Source organism: Ptychodera flava, chromosome 4 (genome assembly GCF_041260155.1).
Source record: "Ptychodera flava strain L36383 chromosome 4, AS_Pfla_20210202, whole genome shotgun sequence".
In the NCBI taxonomy this organism is placed as follows: domain Eukaryota; kingdom Metazoa; phylum Hemichordata; class Enteropneusta; family Ptychoderidae; genus Ptychodera; species Ptychodera flava.
This window is the reverse complement of record NC_091931.1, coordinates 48,568,843-48,581,724: the sequence shown is the minus strand read 5'-3', so window position 1 is coordinate 48,581,724 and position 12,882 is coordinate 48,568,843. Positions and strand designations below refer to the sequence as shown.

The window sequence follows — 12,882 nt, the reverse complement described above, 5'->3', positions numbered from 1 at the left end:
CTTGAAGTAATATCAACTCTTTGTATGACGATGATATCTAAAGGTAATATTGTAACAACATAAGAAAACAAAACACAAGGAATAAGATATCTTCCGATATGTTTTTGTAACAAACAGTTGAATTAGTTTCCTTGGCTGTGTTCTGTGTGTACACTAGGATATTTATGTTATCCTAATTCTCTCATTCTTTGACAGATTTTGTACATGTTGTTCCTCTTATTGTCTCTGGCATTACTGAGCACCATAGCATCTGAAGTATGGGATTCCAGACACAAACATATACATTGGTACCTCCCAGGTAAGATATAAGTCATTTTGCCAAATGGCTTTGGGTATAATTGGATGTCCCCTGTAGGTCAACATTTACAGTCCTGTGCCCTGTAGTCACATGGGACAATCTCTACTTTGAAGATGGCATTATAATTTTCACTGCCATTCAGTTGAATTCACTGAAACCAGAGTCAGTATTCAAGCAGTGTATTCCTTTGCATAATATTTACTACATTTAATTTCATGGGAGATTATGGTCATATTCAATACAGAGTTCCTGATGACAGTGTTTGACATGGACATCAAGAAAGGTATTTGATTTGAAATATGCAAGGAGGAAATTGACATCTTAATGAACAGGACAATCTGTACTTTTTCCTTTTCTTTCCTTTTCTTTTCTCTGAGGTGAGAGAATAGAAAACCTGTTCTGTCATTGCCAAATTTCAATTTTAGGATTGTTTGGGAAGATGTAATTTGAAGCCATACTATCACAGTGTAGCTCTTTCAGAATTAAAGTACCTGTTCAGTTTTTGAAACAATTTGCAACCCACCGGGGCAAAATTCACTTTTAATACTATGGTTTTCTTTTACATTTTTTTCACAGACAATGAAAAGGGTAATTTTTTCTTGACTTTCCTGACGTTCATTATTCTCTACAACAATCTGATACCGATTAGTTTACCTGTGACTATCGAAGTCGTCAAGTTTATCCAAGCATTTTTCATCAGCTGGGTAAGTTGTACTTAACTCTTTCCAATATCTGTATGCAGTTTATTGTGGTTAAATGCATCAAAACTGGACTCTAGTCAAACCGTGCAATCTTTATTATTCTGATAAATAACACTTGTAAGGTTGTATTTCATATCAGATATCATTAGTTGCATTATTTATAAGAGTATGAATTAAAATCAATACTGTTGCAACAGTCAGACTTTGTACTCAACAAACAGCTCATATCAGATCCATACTTCAATGACAGTAATACACACCTCAGAATGTAAAGTTTTAAATTTACTACTTGAATTTTCTCCAACAAAACTTTCAGCCCTTCTCTTTGATAATCAAGTTTGGTATTGTGGTAAATACACAGAGTTGTAATGTTAATGCTGAAACCAAGCCAACAAAATGATATTTTATAGCTACTTTTGATTCATTCCACCATTCTCAGCACTTGTCCATAATTTTGCCAAAAATTAATAATCGATCAGTGATGAAAGAAAAGTAATAAAAAAACAAACAATTTCTTAACAAAAGCAATGTTTTTTTTTATGACAGGACATTGATATGTATCACACTGACAGTAACACACCGGCCGTAGCAAGGACCTCAAACCTCAATGAGGAGCTGGGACAGGTCAAGTACATCTTCTCAGATAAAACTGGAACTCTTACAAGAAATGTCATGGAGTTCAAGAAATGCTCTGTTGCTGGAGAAATATATGGGTATGTTTACTGAAAATTGTTTAACTGTTCAGAAGGGAATCAAGAACTTACCAGTGTTTTGTTTTCTTTGTCATATGCTAGCTGCGCTAGACACAATGTGTCATTCTTTGTTGGTACAGTTTCATGCTGATATCAGCTGACAGGTTACCAGCAATGACTGGAGCAATCTGATATCTTACTGCTGTATATAGGAAAAAGAAAGAGCAATTTATTCTGAGCATTGCTTTCCTAAAGTATCAAAAATTGTCTCATCATTTTTATTATCTTTGGCTCCGTGCAAGAAGGATATCACTCATCAAACTGATGTTTTTCCTTCCTTTGTGAAAATTTGAAACACCAAATATATCTAGAAGTACATAATTCAGTGTAGATGTAAAAAAATCTCTTACCGGTGTAATTCAAACTGAACAAAGGTGTTGAGTCTATTTCCCTCTAACTGATTCTTTTAGAATGTTTTAGTGACATACCTTTTGCTCTGGACTGTCAAATATGCAATTTAATTTTTTAGCATTTACAAAAACATTATTACCTCACACAATTGACTCTGTTGATTGGAGTCAGTAAAGTTCAAGGTTCAATCACAACCATTATGATTTGCTGTGACTTATATGGATTAAAGCATAGGAATCACAGGGTTTGTGTCAATTTAAGCAATGCAACCAGTGTTCATGGAATTTATTTATCTTTCACAGTGATGGAAGTGAAACAGAAGATGGTTTCAGAGATCCAAGATTAACCGGAAGTCTTCATCGAGGACAAGTAAGTTTAGAGTAAATTTGGAAATTTATACGTCTTAGATTTTTAATTCTAAGTAAGTGTGAGAGCAAGTAGTGTGGTGTTGTTGTGGCAGTTTTGAAATTGGAATTTGTCTTTTTCTTCGTTTTCAAGAAGAATAGTACTTAATGACCATCACCAAATCATAAATTTTTGTAACAAATTCAGCATGACAATTTTGGTAGTGAGAATCTAGAGAGGAAATAATGCTGTGATTTGTATAGCGCCCTCAGTTAGCATTGCATAAACAACTGAGGGCGCTATTTAGCATACTCTAGGCTTTGACTCGGGAATTATGTACAGGTACATTGTACCTACCCAATATTCAGGCACTGACACAGAACTCACAATTATGTTCTTCCTTTTGATTTCAGGCTGCCACCAAAGATGTTCAGAACTTTTTAACCTTCATGGCAGTATGTCATACTGTAGTTCCTGAGAAGGACCATACAGATCCGTCTATTGTACACTACCAAGCTGCTTCTCCAGGTTTGTCCCACTACAGTTTAGTCCAAGCTTAATTCACAGATCATATCATAAACATGGATAATTCAAGTATTCCAATGATTGATAATTATTTTAAATCTCTCCTTGGTGCATTTGATCTATTTTAGAAAAAAATGTATATAAATTGATTTTCAAAACATCCTTAGGTTTTAGTTCTTCTTTAAATCAAAGATCACAGCTGCTTTCTGACCAGAAATGAATAAATCATTAAATGTTGCTTAAAATAACAAATAAGTATGTCATAGCTGCAGATACTTCATCAGTTTAGTGTTCAAAGTTGAGACATATCTGTATAAATCTTGTCTGATTTCTTTTTCCTGTGATTTTCAACTGTACTTCTCGTACATGTTTTTAAGTTTGTTCTGATTTTTTTTGTGACTTTATTCAATGCTGCAGTGTGCCTTTTTAAGTTAATAGCCAATATGGCAAACCATTTCATGTTTACCTAAAAGATTTTGGTGGTTTATTGTTTATTAGTGTACCGTTTATCTAGAAATGTTACCAATTTTCATTTCAATGCAGTAAGTTTGCATGTCTGAGGCCATCGTGATCAGCTTGTGTTGATTAATTATTCATGAACATTATCTGTGACCTCATGGGTAACATGTATTAAACATACTGAAATAATGACACTTGTGTTGGAAAGCCGACACCTGGAATTCAAGTTATGAATTCCCGGAAGACATATGACGTGCTTTCTGCCTCAGTGAGATAGATGAGAAATGCATCTTTGCTGGCGTGGTGTCCATAGCAAGGATATTTTGAGCATAATGATGTTTCCTGTTTTTTTCATCAGATGAAGCTGCACTGGTCAACGCTGCCAAAGAGCTGGGTTTTATCTTCAGTGTGAGAACACCAGAATATGTAACCATAGATGCTGTGAGTCACACTCATCATCATCCAACAATATCATTTCCATGACTATGATACAAAATGTTTTCCGTTCATCAGTGTTGGCCCAGTCTTGTCTATAAAACATCATGAAAATATGAATCATTGAAAACCTCTGATCATAGGCTGTACATAATTTTGGGGTGGGGGTGGGGGTGGCTGTGGGGATGGGGTCGGGGGATAGGGCTACATGGAAGTGAGAAGGATAAACCATTTTCAGAAACATTTCCCTTTAAAATAAAACAATTACTTCAGTGAGCATTGTTGACCAAAATCTAAGTATGCACATAAACTGTAATTTATCAATTTTCCACACAAGGCAGTCTGAATAGGGTTTTTCTGCACAACTGTAGTGGCATTGTTTTAACAATGTTTATGAATACAGCATTGTAGTTGAATCACAATGAATTTTTGATAATTCATCACAGTTTGATATCAATCATTTATTCCACATAACATTTGAATCACTCTCTATCACTTTTGTTCACAGTTAGGACAAGAAGAAAAATACGAAGTTTTAAATGTTTTAGAATTTAACAGGTATGACATTGAGTCTACGTACTTGTAGTTTTCTACTTTGTTTCTTTCCAATCTGAGGTCTTTGATCAAACAACAGATACTCTTGACATCTGATATCCCAGAAATTGTCATTCCACAATGAGTATACAACACTATTTTCATCATTTAAATCCTTTTTGCTCAAAGGGTTATTGTTCTTTAAAAAATACATCACAACTATACTGAGTTGTCAACTTTCAGATCACACAACCCTTCACAAGTTTCCTTGGACTTGATAAGTCATTTCTGCCATCTGAATTTGATTTTGTTTTTTACATGAATTTCTCAAACTTTTGGAAATAACAGGGTTATGTAAGTGCTGTTCAATAAAACTTACCATGGGCTTCACAAGAAACATTTTTCACACTGGCACTATTCTCAAATGTTTATTTCTCAACCGTTTCACCATGTGCCTTTTATCTGTTCTTTCAGTTATCGGAAACGGATGTCCGTAATTGTCAGAAACCCAGAGGGAACCATATATCTGTATTGTAAAGGAGCAGTGAGTAAAATTTATCTCAATGTTATGCATAATGATTGGATCGTACTTTTCTCATTGCTTTATCTTATCATTTATTAGCAATACTGACAAATGATTCTAGGAAGATTTACTCTATATAAAATGATATTGTGTCTATGAGAGTGATTTCATTTGTGTTTTCAAGACTCTTTCATGTCTTTATAAGGCCTTAGTGTAACGTGGTAATTCAATGATGCACCACTTCACTTTGAGCATGATCTATCATACTCTCCAGAGAATTAGTAAGATCTTTATCATGTTGAATTATCATACAGCAGGTTTCACATCTGCTGCAACTGACAATTCTTGATTAAGAAGCCATGAAGCATTGCCAATAAATTTATTACAGTCCAGCGAGTATCTCAACGAAGTTCTACACTTACTTTGATAAAAAATGAGACTAAAATGTGTGTTTTGTTGTTGCTTCTCAGGACACAGTCATATATGAACGTTTAGCAGAAGATAGTCCGTACAAAGAGGTCACACTTCAACATCTTTCAGAGTTTGCCAATGAAGGTAAAAATGACTTTGTTTCCACAGGACATCTCTTTCATTTGTATTTATATGAGATAAGATGAATTTTTGTGACTTGAAGAGGTGAATTTATTCAACCAGAAAGATAAATGAACAAAGTGTGAAATTTGAAAGAATGTAAATGACAAGTAGATTTACATGAAAGATAGCAAATTTAAGGCCGTCCCCATACCTTCATCTTGCTTAAATTTATTTGATAGATACTTGATGTATTTCTGTTAAGTTTGCTAAACTGTTTTAGACATCTTGACATTCAGGACAAGTTTGAAATATATATTTTATGCTTTGAAGAACCAGTAGCCGTAACTTTTAATGACGTTTTCACCATTTTTCTTTTTAATGTCAACAGTGGTATAGCTATTATTGTTTTGAATGAATGTGTCATTCTCCTCAACATTGTTTGCTGTTCTCATGAATTTCATTTAGACCCTTGTACAGGGACATAAGACATTGAGAAGTGACAGAGAGACAAAATAAGACTTTGAAAAACTGTTGTGTGATGTTGTGTGTCATATCATTTCAGGGTTGAGGACTTTATGTTGTGTGTCATACCATTTCAGGGTTGAGGACGTTATGTTGTGTGTCACACCATTTCAGGGTTGAGGACTTTATGTTGTGTGTCATACCATTTCAGGGTTGAGGACGTTATGTTGTGTGTCACACCATTTCAGGGTTGAGGACTTTATGTTGTGTGTCATACCATTTCAGGGTTGAGGACGTTATGTTGTGTGTCACACCATTTCAGGGTTGAGGACTTTATGTTGTGTGTCATACCATTTCAGGGTTGAGGACTTTATGTTGTGTGTCATACCATTTCAGGGTTGAGGACTTTATGTTGTGTCTCACACCATTTCAGGGTTGAGGACCTTATGTTGTGTGTCATACCATTTCAGGGTTGACGACGTTATGTTGTGTGTCACACCATTTCAGGGTTGAGGACGTTATGTTGTGTGTCACACCATTTCAGGGTTGAGGACTTTATGTTGTGTGTCATACCATTTCAGGGTTGAGGACGTTATGTTGTGTCTCACACCATTTCAGGGTTGAGGACCTTATGTTGTGTGTCATACCATTTCAGGGTTGAGGACTTTATGTTGTGTGTCATACCATTTCAGGGTTGAGGACGTTATGTTGTGTCTCACACCATTTCAGGGTTGAGGACCTTATGTTGTGTGTCATACCATTTCAGGGTTGAAGACTTTATGTTGTGTGTCATACCATTTCAGGGTTGAGGACTTTATGTTGTGTGTCATACCATTTCAGGGTTGACGACGTTATGTTGTGTGTCACACCATTTCAGGGTTGAGGACTTTATGTTGTTTGTCATACCATTTCAGGGTTGAGGACTTTATGTTGTGTGTCATACCATTTCAGGGTTGAGGACTTTATGTTGTGTGTCATACCATTTCAGGGTTGAGGACTTTATGTTGTGTGTCATACCATTTCAGGGTTGAGGACTTTATGTTGTGTGTCATACCATTTCAGGGTTGAGGACTTTATGTTTTGCTGGCAGAGAAATCAGTAAAGAAGAGTATGAGGTAAGAATACCATCCATGTAATTTTATGCCATGGTGAAATATCCCAAATGAATTATTCAATGAGTGACCACAATCAGAATCAATTGATAGAATTTCTTCTATGTGGCTCTGGTCAAAAGTTGATAATTTTGTATGAACCATGTAATGTCTGTTCATGGTATAGGCCAGTTAGATATTTCAAACAATTTCCGTTTAGGTTTCCCTATCATGGTAAAAATTATTAAAACAAACAGCGCCATAGATTACACTGTGGAATTTGATTCAATGCTGTTTGTGTTAAGTTTTGAAAATGCAATTTCCAAAGTGTTACCATGGTGATACCTTAACTACAGACAGTCTTAAGGGCAGTGATTGTAAAATTTGCAAATCAACGAAAAATGCTAGATTTAATCTACCGTGCTGTTTCTTGCTTGTGTAGGAGTGGAGTGAAACATACTACAAGGCCAGCACTTCACTTCAAAACAGGGATACCAAACTGGATGAGGCTGCAGAATTGATTGAGAAAAATTTATTCCTACATGGAGCATCTGCCATTGAAGATAAACTACAGTGGGTGAGTGCAGAGACACCTCAAAATCCATCAGTCTGAAATGAAGATCTATCAATTGAATATTTAGTAAAGGAAGGATCCTGCAAGTGATAGCGTGCATAGTGTGTTGTTCAAGCCAGCAGCAAGCAACGTCCTGATATACATGTGTCAAGTGTATACTGTGAGATTTTTCTGTGACACACCTGGTTGCTGCAATTTGGCTTTACACCAATGATGGCCCCAAGCCTCATTACTGTACTTCTGTGATCAAGATTCAGTGATTCGATGATAAAGTTGGTAGAATAACATGAACATTTAAGGGGTAGACCCACCTTCCTTTAGTGATTTTGGTCATTTTTCGTTTTATGGTAAATTTTGAATCTGTCTAATATGGCCTTTGAGTGGACGATAAGTTTGAAACCATAACATACTCGGAAAAGAGTAAGATTTTAACAAAAATGAGCATTGTAGGCCAGTTCGCGTGCCGTGTTTTTCTTATGTCTTAACGGTTTCCAGATTAGTCAAGGCTATCTCAAGAGCGTAAGTAGATTACGTTAATTCCGTCCGGAGGAGTGCGCATGCGTCAGTCTTCTTCCCAGCTGGCGGCAGGAAGTATGTTGTGGCTACTGAACATGCTGCAGGTAGCCGTCGATTGCAAAAGCATGGTCCACACATAAGCGAAATATCAAGCATATGGCTGGGAATGAGAGAACAGTTGAAATTGTCAGAGTTACAGTCAGGCTTAAAACTCCAGTTTCCGATGCGTTGAAAAGGTGTAAACTGGAAATGGTCGCAAGCGAGGAATGTAACGCAGAACGCTTACTCATTCAACACTAAACTGAGCTTCGAACAAAAACTGGTGATACATCTTGCGCACAACAGAGAGGCTGCTCATTGTAGTTTACGTTATTTTTACCTCGTTTTCCTATAACACGTATTTAATAAAACTGTTCCCGTACAAAACAAATAACAGCCGAAAATCCAAATAGTAGGTCTTTGTCTTTACATGTTTGCTAAATAAAGTCCAGCATTCAAAATTAATCGCCGCCGAAAACCAAAACGTACATTTGTGTCCGCTAACAAATGACATGGACTCAATGCAAAGTATAGTCTGACATTCAAAACTGACCCCGCCCAATCAAACTAGGCTACTCCGAAAATCCAAAAATTACGTCTTTTTCTGATAACAGTTTACATGTTTGTCTGCACCTAATGAAGTCCGACATTCAAAATTTGATCCCGCTCCGAACTTATTGCGACTGATGATAAAAATGTTAGATGATTTTTTACGTCTGCAAATGCCCAGTGAAGTCCGGCAACCAAAACTGTTACTGCTTACGTTACGGTTTACACCTAAAGCATGCAATGAAGATTACGTTCCTGTACGTCACTACAAGTTTTCTATTCTTTTTTGTGAAAATGGTTGCGACGTCTTTTTGTTTCGACAGTTGGGCGAACAACATTCCTCTCAGTAGAAGTTAGAAATATGCCAATAGTTCAAAATTTTATAACGAGAAAATCGCGCCGGTGTCTGCTCTGCCCGGTTAGGAAACGTGTGCTTATTGTTTTGTAAATTCTATGCGGACACAGAGAGAACGTGATGCGGGTAATGCACGTAAAGTTTAGAATGATGCCGTGATTTACAATGCAAACACAATGTTGACCTAGCATTTGTTTTTCAATCTGTACGGAGCTAATCATAGAGCATATATAATTTGTCTCGATCAACTGAACTTTTATTGGCGGACTGCTCATGAAGTGAGTCGAAATCCAGGGTCGAAATCAATCTCGATTGAAAAGTATGCGATATTTCACAGCACAAATTCATGTCAGTATACCTTTAAAATCATTGCGATTTAATTGTTATTAGGTAATTATAAACTTATGCAATAAATTTAAAGAAACCAAAATTGAAAATGATAGAATAGTTTCCATGAAATTAAAAAAAATTAAACAACCATGAACGTGCTTTTTTCGAATCAGCAACTACTTTTTCTGTTGATAAACTCAATCACGCTGAAAAACAGCGTGCTGCTGGCCTGTCTATCGTCGTTATTATAGTAGTTCAATGGACAGTACAGTCACCACCGGAGAACGACGAATGCTCGTTTCCACATATCAGAGAACGCGATATTCAACTGTTTGACTGAAGTTCACGCATTTCATTACTTGTACAAAATTCGACCGTCGCGATTTTAGAATGACGTCTTCAGTCAGCGTGGTCACAGATTCACATCTGTTTTAGGTACTCGCCTCCATGGTATTCGCGAAGCCAAAACAAGTCGCTTTTAGAATTGTTCAAGTTTCTTGTCAAAATCGATTTATTTCAGTTTTTCGCCAACTTTTTATCTTTCTATTTAATAGATATGAAATCGTTTTAGATACCAGATATTGTCAAGTGTTGTATTTAGTTTAGCCTAACGATGGGTTCTAACCTGACACAACACAAAGTTAGCTCGGCAATGGTGCTTCTGAGGTCGGAAACCGTGTTCATGTAGCTGTCCGTTTTTAGCTCCATGCCATGTTCAAGGCGGACTGTGGTCGTACTTCAACATGCAGTACGGAACGTAAAAGCTAACGTCGCAACACGGCGTCTGAATGAACTTCGTCTTTGTCGGTATGTACCACATTGTAATTCATTGTCACGTGTCTCTCTCCGGGCAGGAAGCTGAAAACGCGGTGATGATTGCGCAACCAAAAGAGAGGAAAACACGATGTCATCGGACTTGGCATGCAAAATCACATAATTTTACGAAGTATATACGCAGCCACGGGCGACCGTGACGCAGCCAGCCATTTCTTCTCTTGATAATCAAATTTTAACTGGTACACAACAGTGCACAGTTAATACGCTAGTTTGTATTTAGCAAGAAGATTATCCCCAGATTTAGCTCGGAATGACAGTTGTGTAAATAAAGCCTAACGCTTACGCCGCGAACTGGCCGTTTCAGTGTTCATTTTCTTCCAATTTTCACGTCATGTATCATTTCATTCATACCACAAATTCAGACAATTGTGTCAAAAGTCCTGCACTTCATTATGGGCAGGGAATTTCCACTGAAAATGTGAGCAAACCGGAATTTTAGCTGACTTTGTGCGACTCCAAGGGTCGCATACACATTTCTGCGATTTACTCCGTTCCGTTTTTGGCAATGTATCGCAACTTCTGGAGAGTGTAACTTGGCGCCGCGTTGACGGATTAGCCTTATCTTTGCACAGGTTGTAGTTAATGACTGTTTCTACAAAACCGTGTCTCAGAATTCGATAATGTCCAAAAACAAAAGATATCGTGACAAACGTGGACAAAAGCCGTTAATTTATTCAGAATCCACCACTTCTCACTTTCAAGGCTAATTGTGCAAAAACAAAGCGGAGTATCGAAAATCCAAGACACGGTTTTTTACACACCTTACCCTGCTATCGATTGCAGTAAACGGCTCACCAATGGCCATCACCCTCTCATACTTATACTTTTTTAAGTGAAAAAACTCAAAAACACACATTTTTGAGCAAAACATACACACGCAAACAGGTTTTGAAATATTCTTACAATATTTATAATCTTCAATTGTCGAGCTACCCAAACATATACTACATGTCGGGTTAAAGATTCATTTTAATGGTGAAAAATCAGATTAAAGAAAAGTGTCTGCGAATGTGGGTCTCCCCCTTAACACTGAAAAAAGAAATGATGTATGTATGTATCAGGGTGCAAAGTAATTTAGAGTACAAAAACAGCAATCTTGACTTTTGTATTAAAGGGTAACTGTACTTGCGCAGTGCACTCTATTAAAATACAATGTAGATGAGATTAAGTCATCAAATGAAAGTATGTGAAAAATTACCAATATACCATTATTTACCATGAAGAGTGTACCAGCACTTTGAATGGTAATTTCCAGTATTTCTCCGGGCAAGCTGAGGAGCTCAGCCCTATTGTGATATTTGGTTTATACCAAGCATGAGCAAGCATCAGTAACGCTCAAATGAAAAGTACTTTCCAGAGAGTGTATAGCGCCCTCGGTGACAACACATGTCATATAATTATTTCATTGTATAAACTTGAGGGCAGTCTTCAGTGGCACAAGAAATCTGCACACTCTCCTACGTCTTCTGTCTTCAACCAACTCTGTTCTCAGGTTGTTCTCACAAAATAACAGTGCACAAGCTTTCTTTTCAGAAAATAAATATGAAATTTTTTCCTTTCATCACCAGGGTGTTCCAGAAACTATTGAAACACTGTCTAAGGCTGACATTAAAATCTGGGTGCTAACCGGGGACAAACAAGAGACTGCAATTAATATAGGTAAAGGCTAACAGACTGTCTCATCTATACTTACAGCTGTGACTCTCACAAGCGCTATTTACACTGTTGCTGTAATTCTGTGTGTCTTCCAATGACACTGTTGACCAAAATCAATTTTTGAGGGTTTTATGCCTATCAATTTTACATATGTCATATTTTCTGTCATGAAAATTATCGAATTTAGAATTTGTACAGGGCTAATGGTTTCAGTAAATGCCTTCTTCCGTTTTTACAGCACTGCTGTTGAAAGGTTATGTCAATATAATGTAATGTTTGATTTGCAAGATAACACTGTTGCCCCAGTACAGTGGCTTATCTGATAATTGTGTGCCAAGAACACACCATCTGAGCCATGATTACCAGCTACTGTGCTGCACTGTGTTTTAAGCAGAAAACTTTATTACTTATTGCAGATGGTAGAGGAAAACATAAAATAAAATGATTTCCTGCCCTGTATGTGTAAAAAACCTAGAAATGTCTTTGTTACTCATCTGGACTTTTTTGTCCAAATTCCAATATAGATGACAACATTGGAACTTTTTGTGAATATGTCTATGCTGTACCTCAGATCATGAAGATAGCTGTTAATTCACACTTTCACTTAAAACCACAACAGCTGTATCTTGATATTTTCATTGCATTTGTTCTAGAAACCAGTGCATTTAATTCTTTTACTCTCAAAAGTGTCAAAATTCAAAGTTTTGCCACACTTTGCATGATGTACTGAGCATGTAAATATTATGTTGTTATTGATTAATGAATTGGAGTCTTGATAAAATGAAATCCAGTTGTCCCCAGTAACATTTGTATAGGCTGCATTAGCAAGTTTGACATTGTGCATTTCAACCTGATCTTGGGAAATAGTATGAGAAACTGTTTTACAGGCAAAGAGCATCAAGAATCAAGGCTAATGGAGCTTTATCAAAAGGGTATAATGCATGTTGAATTCTGCTTGTTTATCGGTGAAACACAGAGAAGGAATGAATTGAAACTAGGATTGTATCCAATCCTCA

The 12,882-nt window shown here is 36.7% G+C and overlaps 1 protein-coding gene across 8 annotated transcripts in view; it reads left to right on the top strand.

The window, feature by feature from the left end:
• The window catches only part of LOC139132031 (probable phospholipid-transporting ATPase IA), a 77,811-nt gene that overhangs the window by 42,362 nt on the left and 22,567 nt on the right, over nucleotides 1–12,882 (top strand). For all 8 annotated transcript variants that reach the window (XR_011552241.1, XR_011552243.1, XR_011552244.1 and 5 more), the window contains 12 exons: nucleotides 196–298; nucleotides 875–1,002; nucleotides 1,546–1,712; nucleotides 2,405–2,471; nucleotides 2,861–2,975; nucleotides 3,790–3,872; nucleotides 4,375–4,424; nucleotides 4,875–4,944; nucleotides 5,394–5,478; nucleotides 6,982–7,034; nucleotides 7,453–7,587; nucleotides 11,779–11,869. Coding sequence is in view for 4 of the 8 variants with exons in the window: in XM_070698408.1 (XP_070554509.1) it covers nucleotides 196–298; nucleotides 875–1,002; nucleotides 1,546–1,712; nucleotides 2,405–2,471; nucleotides 2,861–2,975; nucleotides 3,790–3,872; nucleotides 4,375–4,424; nucleotides 4,875–4,944; nucleotides 5,394–5,478; nucleotides 6,982–7,034; nucleotides 7,453–7,587; nucleotides 11,779–11,869 (1,147 nt within the window). In the remaining 4 variants the exon portion in view is untranslated. The remainder of the gene's footprint in view (nucleotides 1–195; nucleotides 299–874; nucleotides 1,003–1,545; nucleotides 1,713–2,404; nucleotides 2,472–2,860; nucleotides 2,976–3,789; nucleotides 3,873–4,374; nucleotides 4,425–4,874; nucleotides 4,945–5,393; nucleotides 5,479–6,981; nucleotides 7,035–7,452; nucleotides 7,588–11,778; nucleotides 11,870–12,882) is intronic.